This window comes from Megascapheus bottae, chromosome 14 (assembly GCF_031878675.1).
Source record: "Megascapheus bottae isolate mThoBot1 chromosome 14, mThoBot2.hap1, whole genome shotgun sequence".
In the NCBI taxonomy this organism is placed as follows: Eukaryota; Metazoa; Chordata; class Mammalia; order Rodentia; family Geomyidae; genus Megascapheus; species Megascapheus bottae.
This window is the reverse complement of record NC_143522.1, coordinates 4,694,664-4,712,909: the sequence shown is the minus strand read 5'-3', so window position 1 is coordinate 4,712,909 and position 18,246 is coordinate 4,694,664. Positions and strand designations below refer to the sequence as shown.

Below are 18,246 nucleotides of genomic sequence, written 5' to 3'. Positions count from 1 at the left end.
AAAAATTAAAGTAGAAGCCCCATACCATCCAGTAATCCCACTGCTGCAAAGGCATTGTTAAGTGAAACAAATAGGCTAGAAAGATAAACATTGCACCATCTTATTTGTATGTGAGATGTAAAATAGTGAACTACTATACTAGAAGCAGAGCGGAGACAGGCAGGGTGAGGATGTAGGAGTGTGGCTAGAGGACGGGGAGGTGAAGACCAAAGAACAAAGCATTCCCCATTAGTTAGATAGGAAGAATAAGGCTATGAGATCTACAGTACATCTTGGTAACGGTAATAATACATTGCAAATTTGAAAACTGTTAACAGGTTAGAAGAGTAAGCAGACAAGGTAATGTCTATGTTCATTAGCTCAACTCAGGCTTTCTACCATGTGTACATATATCAAAACCTTATGATGTATACCGTATTTATCATTTTACTGATTAATTAAAAAACCTAATGAACATTGTTGCTGCTGTCCTCAAGATAAACATATACTAGAAATGTCACCTCAGAAATACATGCCTGAAATTAAAATACTGGTGTCCTCTTTTACTTTATTATTTTATTTTAGTTCCTCCTTTGTCATAGTTCTCTGTCCTGAAGGAACAGAATGCCTGTGTGTGACAGGCTAGGCTACAAAGGAATTTATACTGTATTCAGAAAAATGCTAAGTGGTTTCATGTGAGTCAGAAAACCTTTTACTACAGTTTTCTTCCTTTTAGCCTGACACATTATAACTTCAGTTTTTAAAGTATGAAATGTAATTTGATGTCAAGAAAGTGAATCATAAATGTCCCCTTCACCCAGTTATGGTGAGGTAGCAAAGAAAGAGCAGGTGGGGCCGGAAGTGTGGCCTAGTGGTAGAATGCTTGCCTACCATGCATGAAGCCCTGGGTTCAATTCCTCAGTACCACAGACACAGAAAACACCAGAAGTGGTGCTGTGGTTCAGGTGATAGAGCACTAGAATTGAGAAAACCCAAAGACAATGCCTAAGCCCTGGGTTCAAGCCCTAACACTGATTTAAAAAAAAAAAAAAAGGAGCAGGGGCTGGCTGCTCACAAAACTGTTCTCCACTAAAAGACCTAAAAGAGGTTCCCATTAGGGGAAACATTAAGTTCCAAGAACTCTAGAAGTGCCAAGAAGTCAGGACATAACAGGGGATTCTGCCCTGCTCCCTTATGCTAAAAAATGGAATTACATTTATCCTGCTTTCTTGTGCCGAGGTAGGCAGAGATTCATTGAAGCCACACTTGAGAGCATTCAGTCATACTTTAAAAATATCCATATGTAAAACAATCGATATTAATTTTAAAGTCCTATGGTAACTATTTACTTGAAGATCCTTTCTTTGACCTCTTAAGAGATCTGGTCTGTGGCTAATCTATAATGAGAAAATCGTTTTCCTTACTTCACTCTTCACAGAGCTTTCTTCCACTTCCTCCTTGACAGCTGGCAAGACAGGCATGGAGCCTCTCCGGTCCACCTGAAAGCCACAGCACAAGGACACCAAGTGATCAGGCTGCAATCCGGCACTGGCAATGGCACTGGCCTGGCTGCATTTTTATGCACCTGAGTTTTCACCGCCCTTTATCCAAGATGCCCTCCCACACACGGCCTCTGGGGCCTGCCCCCTTCAGCTTCCCCAGGCCAAATACCCTCCTGGGGAAGCCTGGGGCCCAGTCATTTGCCTCACTCTCTGTGGCCCCCTCACCAAACAACTCAAGATTGGGCTTAGAGAGCTGCTAGACCATTTTTCTGTCTGCCAAGGGCTGACCACCCGGTAGACCAGATACTTCAAAGGCAGCAACCGCCCACTTGCCCCTGGAATTTCCTAAGCAAGTCCTTAAGTAACTCAGGTATAAGAATTCTGGGTTGAATCTAACACAGACATGCCCTGAGGATTTCTGTTCACTGGTAAACAAACTCAAGCACAGTGATTTCCACTTTACAAAATTCCTTCAATGTGGGTCATCAACAGATGCCACAAACTTTCCAGGTGAGAAATAATTCATGTGGGCCGGGCATGAACCTACAGCCACACCTACACCTACCTTCCCCTCACAAGCAGCCCTTTCGCATGCGCTGCCCTCCTCTGGAGCGCAGGGTGATAGCATCTCTCCTTCCAGTTCTGGCTGCTTTTGCTTCAGATGCTGATGAAGGTTTAGTACGGCAGCCTTTAGGTGCTCCAGAAGCTCCTCTTTTTTCTGGTTTAAACCTTGAATCTGTTTCTCCTTACCTTTGATTTCTCCCTGTGCAGAAAAATGGTCTAGACTGTTTCAGGAAGTCTGGGATCTTTAGATGCTCAGAGGAGCCAGCTGCTTCCTTTGGTACCAGGGATGGTGATCACTTTAGGCTGATACAAGGAATATAAGGCAATTCCTTTCCTTTCTATCCTGGCTGCATTTCCAGAGCAAAAATATAAGGTTTATAAGCTCTATGCATGATGCCTGAGCCCTTTTGCATATCTTGTAATCAGAATCTTTGGGTCTTGGCAGACGGTGCTACATTTAAGAATGTCCTTGATAAAGACAACATACTTTCTGGGGACAAACTGGGAGGTATGCTAAGGCAATCTTGCTGCACATGCAGGTCCAATGGTTAAGGAAAAGTAGTCAGGTGACCGTCTGTGCTGAGTTATCATCCATCAGCCATCCAACTCTCCCCTCAGGAATAGAAGCCCCTCTGTACAACTATTTAATAAAAATAAATATTAAAATCGAAACATCTGAGTTATATCTCTTGTATCTGTAAATAGGCAAACAATAACTCTCTGTCGTCCTCAATTTTTTCTTTTTTTGAGGGGGGGGGTCAGTCATGGGGCTTGAACTCTGGGCCTGGGTGTTGTCCCTGAGCTCTTCAGCTCAAGGCTACCATTCTATCCCTGGAGCCACAGGGCCACTTCTGGTTTTCTAGTGGTTAACTGAAGAGTCTCAAGGACTTTAGGGCCAGGGCTGGCTTTGAACCGCAATCCTCAGATCTCGGCCTCCTGAATAGCTAGGATTACAGGTATTAGCCCCGGCACCCAGCTGTCAAATGTTTTAATGTACACAAAAACTACACATTAAGTATACTGAACATTGTGTGTGCATTTGTAGGGCCTTAAATTCTCATTTGGCTTTTTTGCTTGAGGCTAGATGTCTGCCACTAAAACTAGATTTACTTCTGGATTTTTTGCTGATTCATTAACTATTTGAAAAATAAATAGAAAGTGAATACACACAGCAACACACTTCAATTGGAAACAAGTACAGCATAACACCCAGGCTTTGAGCCATGGAGTGTAAAATAGGTGATTACTGAATGTACTGACGAGTGAATGACTGACACTTGCACTGCTGTCAGGTCGGCAGCTTGGTCTGGTGACATATGTTCAGAAGAGAACTGAGCTGAATAATTACTTACGATCTGTCTCAAATTCGCTATTTCCTCATCACACTCATTAGTCTGTCTTATGACGACCTATAAAATAATAGCACCCCCCCAAAACAGAATCAGTCACAAGCTAAAAACCAGGTTATTGAAAATTCTCATTATCTAATCCCTGTCACAGATTTCAAATGAGGAAAATATCACCCACAAATACTTTAACAGGAAAGACACAATGTTTTCCTATTCTGTGTTTGTATTCTAAATACATTATTTATACTACATTCTAAATATAGGTCATCGTTATATATTCCAATCAAGTGCAAATGTTCTAGAAAGCAATTTAGAGCCTGTGAACATAAACTTTCTAAGACCTGTGAAATGACTAGTGTGTCACATAATACCATTTTAAAACATAAGCCATGTGAATTCTTTCACGTCACATAGACTCAGGCCTGCCAGCCGACTAAATGATAAGATCAAAGTGGGATGAAAGGTAAAGAGCTGGATTTGGAAAGCAAGCCTGGGTACTTTAGCTGGTATGCTTTGGAATGAAGCAAAATACTTTTGGGAACTACAGTTTCTGGCCACTGTATAATCCCTTCCTTGTATTTTCTCTAATATTTAACTACCATTTTCACTGCAGGCTGGCAATCAGTAACTATGTGCACAACACACACTTGTTTCCTCACGCTCCACAATGAACTGCCCGCCTCCCTTCACTCCCATCAACACCATTTGTCTTGGTTCTGACAATGAAGTCCCTTGGAATAGTTATGGGAGGAATTGAAGGAAGTGTCTCCTGTTCTTCCTGACATTCATTACCTCTGATCTGCGGAGCTTTGAAACACAGGAGGGGCCTCTGACTTCCACTCACACAACAAGGTGGAAAATTTTACTCACTCACTTTAACATCGAAATCAGAAGTAAATATAATGCTGACTTCTATCACCCTCTTTTATCTTGTGAAGAAATCACTTCAAGGCATAATTAGAACTGGCATTTTCTTTTCCTGACCAAGAGACTAATAAAGCACAAAAAGATGAAAAAAAATACATTGAATTTGGTACTTTTCCTCTCTTGACAGATTATTACAAAATAATACATTGAAGCTGGGTGCTGGTGGCTCATGCCTGCAATCCTAGCTACTCAGGAGGCTGAGATTTGAGGATCATGGTTCAAATCAAGCCCAGGCAGGAAAGTCCTTGAGACTCTTATCTCCAAGTAACCATAAAAAGCTACAAGTGGTGCTGTGGCTCAAGTAGTAGAGAACTAGCTTTGCGTGCAAAAGCTCAAGGATAGGATCCAAGCCCAGAGTTCAAGCCCTAGGCAGAAAAATACAATATAAGTAACTCAAGAGTACATTGACCGCTAGGTCTTTTTTCTCTCTGTGGGTGTTAAGAAATGACACCAAGTGATTAGTACCCAGGCTACAGAGAGAGTTAAGACTCATACCAACATGTGAATCATGTTGGCACCCAGCTGAAATTTCAACACAGAGGACAAAGAGGAAGGAGGATTTAGAGTTTGAGGCCAACCTAGGCTACATAGTATGACTAAGGCTAATTTTTGCTACATATCAAGCTGTTGTCTAGAAAACATCCAGAGGGGAGGAATAGATTTAAAATAAGGAGTATAGCATAATACACCACCACCACTACCACCCTGGCTATAGGGGAATAAAGTGGTCACCTAAATGAGAATGTTATCTAAGTAAACTACAGCAGTTTTCAAAGGCAAGACATGGGATGGCTACCAAGAGGGGGGGATCATATGCAGAATTCGGGCTCCTTCAGCAATCTTCTGTTCTAAGGAGAGTGGCTTTTGGTCTAGGAACGTAAACTAGAGAAAAGAGATAATTTCCAATGCATGAGACAAACATGAAAAAATAAATTATCTGGAGAGAAGCAGAAAAATGTTGTCAGTTAGAAAGAAAAGATCATCAATAGAGGAAAATGATGTTAGGGGCTCAGAAACTCAAATCCTTACCTATTTACATAAAACGGACACTTTGATTAGTGTATAAGACTATTAACTGAGAAGTGTTTACATAAGCCATTTAACCCTCCACACTAGTCAGACTCCACAAAGACAATAAAGTACTTACTCTACCTACAACACAATATTAGAGAATGAAGGAGCTAGTTGGGTTTAGGGCATGGCTCAAGTGGCAGAGCACCTGTCTAGTGAGGACAAGGCCCTGAGTACAAATCCTAGTCAATTCTCTTCCTCCAGAAAAAGAAGAAATAATAAATGCCAGTCAATAGAAAATGAAGGTAGTGGACACAGAGATTATTATGTGATTATATACTACTACTACTACTACTACTAATAATAATAATAATAATCTACAGGACTATCAGTTCTATAGAACTATTGGTTCCACAGATTTATAAATCTAAAAAAGCATGTATAGATCCAGAGACTAAAAATATCTTCATCAGGACTGTATCTCTTCTTACAATTCTCATGTTTTTTTGTTTATATTTGTGACAGGGTCTCACTTTGCAGCCAAAGCCTATCTCAAATTTATAATCTTCTAGCCTCAGATTCCTGAGTGTGAGGATTACAGATAACCTCCATTATCTCCATGAATTTTTAAACATGTTTATAAGGCCTAATTTTCTAAGCTTTAATTTACTAATGGCAGATAATACTATTACTATCTAACTGAAAGAAATGATGTTATAATTAAAATAATATTTGCACCAGGCACTGGTGGCTCGTGCTTGTAATCCCAGCTGTAATTACAACTGCTTACCTTCAATAACTCATTTTGCTCCTGAGTGATATCTTCCAACAGTTTCACTTCCTGCAACAACTGATCCGTCCTCTGAAACACAGGCAGAGGCCTCGCCCCGGACTGGGGGAGCATGAGTTCCCCTCGGTAAGCCATAATCTCCCCAATGGTTTTCTTCATGGGACAGATATTTTCCAGAATGACCTTCATGACAGAAGAGAAGCAGCATATAGACATAAAAGGAAGAGATCGCTGCTAAATTTGATTACTCAAAATGAATATATTACATGATTTAGTCTTCAATGTATAGCTTGGGATGGGGGTGGGTATTGGAGTTTTGAGTTCAGGGCTTTTGGCTTTCTAGGCTGATGCTCTACCACTTGAGCCACACCCCCAGCTCTGTTTCCATTTTAAAAACATTTCCTTAACTCAGACTGAACAGACCTGTTATATCACTTGGGGTCTCAGGAAAGAAGGCTGGGCAAGTAAGAATACATTATGAATCCTAATTTACACCTCTGGATGATACTTTTCATCTTCCTTTTCTTTTTCTCCTCCCCTCTCTGGATAGCAAGGTTTAGCTATGTGTATTGCACAGGGCATCTCATTTTTAGAGCTACCGTACCTGACATAGCACCTCCTACACAAGAAACACTCAAAAAAGTCTTGCTGAGCTGAGTGCCAATAGGTGACACTTGTCATTCTAGCTCTTCAGAGGCTGATAATAAGGATGGTGATTGCTTCAAGGCCAGCTAGGAAAAATAGTTGACAAGAGCCTCATCTCAACAGAGAAGTCTAGGAGACAGTACATGCCTCTCTCACCCCAGTTAAAGCAGGAAGTATAAACAAGAGGACTGGAATTTAATTTGGTGAGACACAATCTCAAAAATAAGCAGACAAAATAGGCTAGCAGTGTCAGTACCTGTCAAGCAGGCACAGAGCCCTGTGTTTAAATTCTAGTACTACCAAAAACAGGATCTTAGTCTCCTCTTTCTCTTTGACAAAGAGAAAACCATGAGCTTATTTGATCAAGATTTTTTTTCTCTCTCTAGATTGGCCTCCAGTGCCCGTAGAGAAACTAATTTTAATATAGTATCTGCTTACCTCTCCATGTTTAAGATGTTCTTCAGGTGGAAAGTCAAATATTTCTTTTGATAACAAGATAGCTTTGATCTTGGAAACTTTCTTCTCCATTGATTTTACTTCAGATTCAATAGCAACCACATCCTAGAATTTCAAAAACAAGAACATATGTATGCAATACACATTGTACACTAGTGATCTATTATTCACACAACTATTAGCTGGGTTCTGGTGGCTCACACCTGTAATCCTAGCTACTCAAGAAGTTAGGAATCTGTGAGACTCTTATCTTCAAGTGGTAGAGTATTGGATGTGAGTGGAAAAGGCTAAAAGACAGAGCCCAGGCAATGAGTTCAAGTCCCAGTCCCAGCATACAAAACAAAACATCCAGGCTGAGAGTTTGGCCTAGTGGTCGAATGTTTGCCCAGCATGCACGAAGACCTGGTGTCAATTCCTTTGAACCACATACACAGAAAAAGCTGGAAGTGGTGCTATGGCTCACATGGTAGAGTGCTAGCCTTGAGAAAGCCCAAGGGATAGTACTCAGACCCTGAGTTCAAGCCCCAGGACTGGCAAAAAAAAAAAATTAAAAAACATTCCCCACAATTATTTCTATTGACCCTATTCTCATATTTAGTCAAAGAATGTTTACTACTGTCACTCATTAAAAAACAGTGCTATACAGTATATGGTTTATTACTAGCACATAGTATTACAAAGTGCTGCTTATACTTTGTTATGAAAGATAATCTTGAAATCAATTTTCAGTTACTAATGAGAGCAAAAGTAATATGCATCCAGGCTGATTTTTTTAAAATAAACTTCCAATTATATACAAAGTCTTTAGATTTATCTCTAGAATGTTTTTAAATACTTAACTACAAGTGGTCTGACACTTAAAAAATTCCCATCAGAATAGTAAAATAAGAAAGTCACCTTTGAGAAACCAACACACAAGGAGATGGAAAACCATCAAGATTCCTTATCACCCCCTACTTAACTACCCAAGCAAAATGCCTTCAAATTGCTTTATAACCTTCTTGAATTTAAAGCACAGATCACATGTCACATGGTTATTTCTTCTATCCAAGTTCATTTATGTATATGCCCCGGCCCCGAACCATAAAGTGAAACTGCCGCAAAAGGAATAAAAACAGTACCGCTGTAAAACCCAGGTGCTCATGGCTCACACCTGTAATCAGAAGGCCGGAAGCCAACACAGGAAGAAAAATCCAAGAGACTCCCATCTCCAATTTAACTACTTGAGGTGTGGCTCAAATGGTAGAATGACAGCGTGCAGCGGAAAAAAAAAAAAAAAAGCCAAGAGGGAGCAGAAGGCCCTAAGTTTAACTCCTTAAGTTTAATGCGCATGTGTGTGCACGCACACACACACACACACACACACACACACACACACACACACACACACACAGAGTTCTAAGCAAAGCTGCTGTTATTAGGTGACTTTATCTTTAAGTAAATGTCTTATCTGCAAACAAATCCAAAATGAATTTTTTAAAAAGTCACGACATCGTGTCACAGCATCTCCTTGGTAAATACTGGCTGAGTGAATGAAGATTTAGAGGTTACTAATTCTCTCTTTCTTAATCAATGCTTTACTTACTAAGTTTTTTTGGCAGTACTGGGGATTGAGCTTACAGCTTCACACTTGCTAGGCTGCAACTCTGCCACACAAGCCACTCTACCAACCTTTTGGTGTGGGTTATTTTTTAAGCTAGGCTCTCATTCTCCAGGTTGGCCTGGACTGTGAGCCCCTGTTTGCGCTTTCCCGGTGGTGGTGATATCAGATGCTCACCACTGTGTGCAGCTGTGTGCTTCTCCTGTGGCCGGGTAACAGGTGTGCGCCACCATGCCCAGCCAGGGCCAGCCACTGGACAGGGTATAGACTTGCAAAAAAATTCTTTTGCCAAGCTAGCCTCCAACTTCAGCCTCTCTTAACTTTCCAGACAGCTACGATTTTAGACTTGAGCCATCATACTGATAGCTAATTCAACAACATTTGCTCTTGACAAAGAGAAAACCATGAGCTTACTTGATCAAGATTTCTCAGGCTCTAGACTAGCCATTTTGGGATGAATTGGGAGGATATGCTTTCTCGTTTGCACTACAGGTTGCAAACTAAGATAAAACATAATTCAAGAATAACAAATGTTATGTATATGAGTGAGACAAGAAGTAATGTAACTATAATTTGCCAAATGACTTTTTTTGTGCTGGTGATGTCCCTGAACTTTTACAAATTTATTATTACTATTATTATTACTTTTATTTTTTGCCAGTCCTGTGCTTGAGCTCAGGGCCTGAGCACTGTCCTTGGACTTTCTCAAGGCCAGAGCTCTACCACTTGAGCCTCAGCACCACTTCCAGCTTTTTTCTATGTATGTGGTACTGAGGAATCAAACCCAGGTCTTCATGCATGCTAGGCAAGCACTCTACCACTAGGCCAACTCCCAGCTCCCTTGGTCTCTTTTTCCTCAAGGCTAGTGCTCTGCCACTTGAGCCAAAGCTGTACTACCAGCTTTTTGCTGGTTATTTGGAGATAAGAGTCTCACAGACTTTCCCTGTCTATGCTGGGTTTGAATTGCAATTCTCAGATCCCAGCTTTCTGAGTAGCTGGGATTACAAGCATTTCTCTATTTGTTTTCATTTTGATAAATATTATTTTATAGGACCAAAGGTACGGAGGCATTGCAGCTTTGGGTTCCTCCCATTTGCCCATCATTCACATCTTTATGGTATGAACTTACATCTGCCATTCGCTGAATGTGTGGAAGGCTTTCTATTATCTGTTGTTGTAATGCTTCTATCTGAGAGCTTAACTCTTGTATGGACTGTGTTAAGTCATCTGTTTCAAAAATGACTGACAAATCTTCTAGATCCGTGAGAACTGAATGTAAGAGATTATGCTTCTGTTCCGAATCTTCCAAAGCCATCTAGATAAAGAAATATGGAAGAGAAAAAAAAATCAAGAAAATAAAACACTGAACCCCAGAACTACAAAACAAAACTGACTGAAATGTAAGTCAGAAAAGATATACATTTGTTCACATTTCTGCTCTAGCAGAACTTCAACAAAAAAATCTCTAACGTTAATAAGATTATTTAAAATGGTGTATTAATAATTCTAGTAGAAGTCAAAGAAAAGTAAAACTTAAATCCAATGCTCTTGCTAATAACAATATATTTACAATAGTATTAGAAATGTAAAATGCTGAGCAATTAATTTTACAATATAAAATGCAAGTCATACATACTGAGAAATATAAAGATTGCAGTACAAAGCTAAAGAAGACAAAATTAAAGATGTATGTCACATTTCTTGAAAGAAGTTCCATGGTAGTTAAGATGTTAATTCTCCCCTAAAATCAATCTCATATTTAATGTAATCAACTCAAAATTCTAAATAGAGTCTAAGGGCTATAGGAAAATACCAAAAAAAATTAACTTTGAATAAGAATAAAGTTACAAAAATTATGCTACTTGATTTTTTGGTTTATCATTATTTTGACAGTTATCCAACTGTCATAATGTGAAAGACCAGCCACCCTGATCAACAGAAAGAAGAGAGAACCAGAAATCAACATATATATGAGGCTAATGAATTTTCAACATGGTGCTAATGTGAGAGTTATTTTAATAAATGGTGCTGGAAAAATTGGGAAAAAATGAAATCGCGATCCTGACTCACATCATATACAATTAACATGAAATGGATCCACATACCTAAGAAGTAAGCATTAATACTAGCAAATTTCTAGAAAATGACAGAAAAGTATCTTTGTGGGTCTTGGGTCCAGTAATGATTTCTTACATACGGCACAAAAGAATAACACAGAAAGGATAAATATTGGTGGACTGGACTTCATTCAAGTCAGTAAACACTTCCTTTTTGAAAGGCACTACTAAATAAAGCTTAGCCACAGACTATGAAAAACAAATTGTAAATCATGTAGACAGACATGTAGTTTTTAGAATGTTTTACAAATAAATTACAAGTCTAAATCTTCCCCTGCCCATACATGTTGGCTGCTGATTACTTGCGGCCGTATGTCTGCTTTTTCAAGCCAGGAGCAGAGATTCTCTACCACCAATTACTAGGGGATCTTATAATATAATGCTTGTGGCTGACCTTGAACATGTAATATAACCTCATCAATGACACGACTATTCTGTCCTGTTCACATTCCTGCTGGTTCTTAAAGGAGAGGATCGCAAAGGCCAAGCACATCAAAAAAACCTGCCATGGCCATGTTAGAATTCTATCAGTCAAATCCATCAACCCCAGCCAGTGTAATAGTCTTACATCACAAATGGGGGAAACTGAGGCTCATAGAAGACACAAAAAGTTATCTAAAAAGTGGACAAAATAGCATAAAGAACCCTATCCTGGTCTTCAAAATATCTGTCTACAGGCTGCACCTATCCTGTGTTTCTTTCCACCTCTTTCTTGGCATGACGTGCCATAAGGTTGTTTTTCAGATGAGGAAAAAGCCAATGGTGCTGGTGAGAGAATCCCCTGATCATTCTGGAGAGCCTCTCACAAAGCCGAGAGAGCTTACCTGGAGGGTACTAGCATGGTGACTCAGGGTCTTTGAAGACTCGCAGGGGGCAGGATTGGCCAACAAACAACTGGTATTTTGTATCCAAGCCTCTGTGCTCTTCAAAAGATCACTATACTCCTCCAACTTAATCGTGGCCTGTGAGACAAATGCAGTACAAACTCAGATGGATTCTGTTATCAGAAGTGACTAACTTCTGCTGTTAGTGGTGTGCCAGACCTTGAAGATCTCCTGTCCCCATGGCTGACAACACTTTGGTTCCAAGCTAACATCCTTCTACAATCCTGACAGTAGAGGAAAGGAATTTACAAGTTCTATGGGCTTAACTAGTCTAGTTCACATTAACATTCCATTCTAGTAATTGGCCCTATATTCTGTCCTGTTCAGGACCTTGCCCCCTGAAAACCTACTTCTTTTAAGACTAGGATCCTATCTTTGATAGATGACACTCAGAACTTACCACACCTTAGCAGCTCTATTTAGAGTGGGGTAGAGAGATTTTGTTCCCAAAGGGCAGTCTTTCTTAAGGCTGGCTACCTGCATAGACTGCCCATATATCCCCACCTCTGCTCTTTATATACCCAGTGAATCTCAGCACTTGCCTGGCCTTCAGCAGTGCTCTGACTTTCTGGCCTCTTGGTTCTGCCTATCCAATCAGACTCACAGCCTGTACCTGTACTAGAATGCTGCTTCCTCAGTGTCTATGTAAGCTTAACCCCATGGCATGAACTTCAGTAAATGCAGCTGGCAATTCAAAGAGAACTGAAGGTGTGCGTGCGTGCGTGCGTGCGTGCGTGTGTTTGTGTATCCCCCTTTTTTTCCTCAGTCCTGGGGCTTGAACTCAGGACCAGGGTGCTGCCCCTCAGCTCTTTCGCTCAAGGCTAATGTTCTATCATTTTGAGCCACAGCTCCACTTTGGTTTTCTGGTAGTTAATTAGAGATAATAATCTCACAGACTTTCATATGCTTTGAACCATAATCCTCAGATCTCAGCCTCCTGAGTAGCTAGTACAGGCGTGAGCCACCAGCACTGGACTTTGTTTGGTTTTGTTTGCAACCTGCCTCTGAACTGTCAGTTATTGCAGCCTCACCTTATTTAGCTGAGAGGTTCTGGTTTCTGCTCTCTGTGATACTTGCTGATACTGCTGGAAAGGTACCATCAAGTGATCCATCCACTCTTGAGCTTGACCCGGATCCTGTTCAACAATGTCCTGAACTTCAGAATCTAGCTCATTTAGCTTAGCATGCCAGAGATCCAGCTCATCCCATATTTTCTGGAGAAGGAAATTACAAGTTGACTTACGTGAAGATGCCATGATAGATGATGTAATGACTTTGTTTTAACAAAGTATTTGCATAGAGAAAAACTCCTAAAATATTATCATAGGCACACTTGTTGAATTTATATTCTGCTACCAAATGTAATCTAAACCAAAAGTCACTTTTTCTGAGCTCTTCTATCTATAAAAGGTAGAGTCTGTTTCAGGAAAATTAGCTGCGAGGGAAGAGAAAGACCTGGACATTTTCTAGAGATTAGTGATAGCAAACAAGGCCAATACTATCTAATTTAACAAGAAGTGATGAGATAAACATTTGGCTTTAAAATGGGCTATTTCCCACTCTTCCCAAGGTAAGATCTTTACTGTCTTTTACCTGTGCAAACCCTAATTCAGAGACTTTGAGGAGTCAAGCACATGTGTGCCCTGTAAAATTTTGAGACTCATTCTCTAATGCAACCCTTCTCTCTCAGGCCCTGTGAGGGACCTCTCAACACCAGTACTATAGATGTGGCTTAGGATCTCAGAGATTCAGTGAGTCTCAAAAACTCACCTTGGGATGACAACTGGGGGGGGGGGTGGAATGGTGAATGGTGAATGGTGTGTGTGTGTGTGTGTGTGTGTGTGTGTGTGTGTATGTGTGCGCGCGCGCGTGTGCGTGAGCGCGTGCGCGTGCGCGCGAGACTGCAGCTGCTGACCTGAGTGTCAGGAAGGTGTTACCTTTTGGATTTCTTGAGCCATCTCCATGCTTTTGCTTTTCTGCTGCAGCATCTTTTCAACCAGCTGGAGCCCATGATTAATGTCCTCTATTTTCCTGTTCATTACATAGGATGGTGAGCTCTTCAAGACTTCAGTGCCAATCTGTATAACATGAGGAAAGTCACTCTGGGATTTACTGGGATTTACTAAGGGTTTCTGTTCTCCATCCTCGGGATCCAATAACAAAACCAGTACTTCTAAAAATTTGGAAGGTCTGAAGAAAATAATTCCACATCATACCAGCAAATGTGTTCAGACAGAGTAGATAGCCAACTATGGAATGGCAAAGTATTTACCTGATCTTTTAAATACCATCTACATCTAAATTAATTTTAAGAAAATAACAATTTATGGCTGGATGCTGGTGGTTCATTCTGGTAATCCTACTCAGGAGGCTGACATATGAGGATCAAGGTTCAAAGCCAGCCCGAGCAGGAAAGCCTGTAAGACTTATTGCCAATTAATTGCCAGAAACAGTTGAAAGTGGAGCTATGGTTCAAGTGACAGAGCACTAGCCTTGAGCAAGAAAGCTTGCAGATAGCACCTAGGCCTGAGTTTCAAGCCCCATGACTGACAGACAGACAGACAGACAGACAGACAGACAGACAGAAAGAAAGAAAGAAAGAAAGAAGAAAGAAAGAAAGAAAGAAAGAAAGAAAGAAAGAAAGAAAGAAAGGAAGGAAGGACAATTTTTCAAAGCAATGTGTTACATCAAGTAAAATCACAGAGTAGACTCTAAAGCACACTCCTATGGATTGAATGATATGACAGAATTCCTATGGGATAAATTATCATATAGTATCTCCATTTTATTAGAAAAGTTTCCGCATCATGGCTTGAACTCAGGGCTTCAAGTACACATGGTTTTCATGCACATAGCAGGCCCTCTCCCACCTGAATACCTCCAATATAGCATTTTGCTAGTTATTTGAAAATGGAATTTTGAGGACGTTCCTGCCCTGGCTGGCTTTGAACCATCATCCTTTAGATCTCAGCCTCCTGAGTATCTAGGGTTACAGGAGTAGGCCACTGGGACCTGGCTTACATCTGTTTTTAAAAAAAACCAAATTTATTCTCAAGGCAGCTTAAAAACAAGATTTCCACTTTAATATTCATTTGGTTAAAACAACCTCCTCAAAGTGGCTATTTTCTAAGGATGGAGATTAATTTTTCTCTATGGCTCCTTCTAGTGTGTGTTGTGTTTTCCTTGCAATCAGAAATCTAGCTGTTCATGGCAGAATGCCAGCCTTGAGCAAAGAAGAAATCTAGCTGCTGGGAAATGTAATTTTGTTATCTAAATAATTTCCTTAAGAAAATAACTTGTGCTAGGAAAGACAATAAATGAATAGTGAATGTATCACTTTCCTAAATGCCTGATTCATTTCTGCCCTTGTCTTCTGAAACTATGATAAGGCAGGCCTTGAAGTAGCCAATAAATTACCAACTAATATTGTATGCTTTTGCCTAATGCTTTAATCTGCACCACATTAATGTGGCCAATGAAACTAAAACTATAAAATAAGTCAAGGATATAGATTCAGAAACTTAAATGCAGGCCAAATGACATGCAGAGGTCATACAAGGTCGAGGCTGGACTTCCCAGCAAGTTGTCAAATCCCTAGACTCTATCCCAGGCTCTATTCACCACTGGGAACTAATACTTTTTGTTTTGGTTTGATTTTTTGCCCATCATGGGGCTGGGCCTAGGTCTTGTCCCTGAGCTCTTCAGCTCAAGGCTACTGCCCTACCCCTTGAGCCACAGTGCCACTTCCTATTTTTCTATTGGTTAATTAGAGATAAGAATCTCATGGACGTTAGTGACCGGGCTAGCTTTGAACCATGATCCTCAGATCTCAGCCTCCTGTTTTTACTCTACACTGTATATTGTGATCACAATTATTACTTTTAAAACTCCTATTTTTGGCCAGGAGTGTAGCCTAGTGATAGAGTGCTCATTTAGCATGCATAAAGCCGTATGTTCCATTCCCTGGTACCACATACTCAGAAAAAGCTGGAAGTGGTACTGTAGCTCAAGGGGCAGAGCACTAGTCATGAGTAAAAGGACAGTTCCCAGGCCCTGAGTGCAAGCCCCAGCAAAAAATAAAATAAAATGAAAATAAAAACCTATTTTTTATAAAGAATTTATTAACGTTGATTTTTACATCATATTTTAAATGACAAGTTTAACATACAAGTGTTCAAGGAGGGAATCTCTACACTCACTGGGACTTAGTATTTAGAACTTAATCACAATTAGGCTAAGGGTTTGTATGTCATAGAAACATTAATTTATGAAATAAAACATTATGTCTATAGAGTCATAGGAATAAAAACCTATTTTGATCTTGTATGATTTTATTCTTTCTAGCTATGTAACAAATTATCACAAAAGGAAGTTATCTGCTATTTTTGGAAAGTATTCTAATAAGGAACTCCAAAATAATTCACAATGATTCTGGAGCTAATGACTAGATCCCTAAATTTACTTTAGACTCATCACATAATAATAATAATAATAGTAGTAGTAGTAATAAATCTCAGTGTTTTTTATTTTTCCAAATGTACAAGTTAACAAAAGAAAGTTTCAACTTTTTTTGTTTTTGGCTATTGCTAACTAAGGCTTACATTCAAGGCTGCCTACTTTCCCGTAGTTTTTTTTCTCAAGGCTAGTGCTCTATCATTTTGGCTACAGTTCCACTTTTTATTTTTTTTTTGCTGGTTAGTTGGAAGTAAGAGTCTTATGGACTTTTCTGCCTATGCTGGCTTTGCATTTCAATCTTCTAAGTATCTAGGATTCTAGGCATGAACCACAGCACCTGGCTTTACCTTGAGTTTCAGAGACAGATATTTCTTATTAATTACTCCATAGGGATTTTCACATAAAGTAGTCATGAGAATAACTTTAGTTTTTCTAAAAACATTCAGCTGTCTCTTAAAACTAATAGTAGACAATCCGCATTGAAGTGTCTAATAAGTTGTCTTGTACATTACACCAAAAAGGTTTGTTATAAACATGTAATTGGAAATTAGTTGCTTTTGAATGAAGTTCCATTTTCCTCAGAAACCTGTCAGTATTGCTAAGCTACTAAGCCTCTGGTCCTGTAAGACATATTCTACTACATCACTGAAACCAATGTGAGAAATAAACATTTGCCTACGTGTGCTTATGAAGATTGTATTCACACCATCATTACCCAGACACTATATGCTAAGTACTATTCCTAATGTGCTGTTAAATACGATTCCCATCGAGTTGTAAATCGTGTCCTTGGGATGTAATTTTTCAGAGTTTTTGAGGAAATACATTTTAACTTCTAAAGTTTTAAGCAGTGGTACAGTAAATGCTAACAATAACAACAGGAAAAGACAAGTCAAGTAAAATACACAACTATTGTCAAATGCAAAAGATGAAAAACTAAGCATCTCCACAATAAAAAATATATAAATGATCTAATATTCTGTTACTGAACTATCTTCAACTCCGTTTTCAATATACAAACTGTTCATTTTAACCAAACTTGGCAACAATCAGGTGGAGCTGAAACTGAAATCAGGGTAGCTGAAAATGTGACATAAAAGGATATCTCCTCCTGTGTAATCATCCAGCCCCATCAATATAACCCGTACACAGACATTAGTATTACCTTCTCATCGAGGTCTTCCAGAGCTTTTCTGCATTCCTCCACTTGGGAATCTATCTCTGCTGGGACTATGGTGTACATTTCAGAATACTTGATTCGCAGCTTTTCCATAATGTTCTTGAAAGACAGCTTCCCTCTCTTAAGAATGCTTTGAAACTCCTAAAAAAGAAAAAATTCAGAGAGTTTCAATGCTCATAGGACTGGGGTGGGGAGTAGGGAGGGAGGGGAGAGTTTTGCTCTAAAAACCCAGAGCAGCTTTCTAGCCTCAAGATTTAAGTGAGCAAACTTTGAATGGCACAAGCTGAGAGAGCTCAGTCTGGTCAGATGATGCCTTCTAATTTGTAAGACTTAAAATTTGAAATCTCTTCATAGTGTCACATTGTGGCAAAAAGATATGACAACATCACCTGCTTCTAAAGTGCATCTAGTATTTAACTGGATCTCACTAGCAGTCCTGATCTAAAAGGCTACATGTAGCAAAAGTTTCAAAGAAGTTCTTTTGGTGTTATTATTAATTGTTGCGATTTCTACTTCCTACATTATCATCACAATGAGTCAAGGCTACTAAAAGCTCCAGGCTTGAAGCAAAAGTGTCTGTTTCATATAGACAGCTCAGCAGAGCCCCAATTCTTTCAAAAAAGGGAGGGTTCCAGTTCCACACAAAGAATGCCCGTTTGAGGAGATAAAAGAAACCAGAACAAATAGTCCATTGGTTCTGGCGGCCTAGAAACAAAATCTGATCTCCATTCTCCTAAAGTAATTACAAAGGAGAAACTCATTTGTTTAGGAGTTTCCCAAAGATCAA

At 39.7% G+C, this 18,246-nt stretch overlaps 1 protein-coding gene across 2 annotated transcripts in view; it reads right to left on the bottom strand.

The window, feature by feature from the left end:
• The window catches only part of Syne2 (spectrin repeat containing nuclear envelope protein 2), a 276,157-nt gene that overhangs the window by 101,009 nt on the left and 156,902 nt on the right, over positions 1-18,246 (bottom strand). Inside the window, exons 54-63 of one of the 2 annotated variants that reach the window (XM_090344255.1) lie at positions 17,445-17,600; positions 13,762-13,902; positions 12,856-13,038; positions 11,765-11,902; positions 9,953-10,138; positions 7,206-7,328; positions 6,123-6,305; positions 3,398-3,454; positions 2,047-2,244; positions 1,404-1,478 (exon numbers count right to left, since the gene is read on the bottom strand). In XM_090344255.1, coding sequence (XP_090200381.1) covers positions 1,404-1,478; positions 2,047-2,244; positions 3,398-3,454; positions 6,123-6,305; positions 7,206-7,328; positions 9,953-10,138; positions 11,765-11,902; positions 12,856-13,038; positions 13,762-13,902; positions 17,445-17,600 — 1,440 coding nt within the window. Of the gene's footprint in view, positions 1-1,403; positions 1,479-2,046; positions 2,245-3,397; positions 3,455-6,122; positions 6,306-7,205; positions 7,329-9,952; positions 10,139-11,764; positions 11,903-12,855; positions 13,039-13,761; positions 13,903-17,444; positions 17,601-18,246 lie in introns of those variants that run through there. The other variant, XM_090344252.1, reaches the window with a different exon arrangement.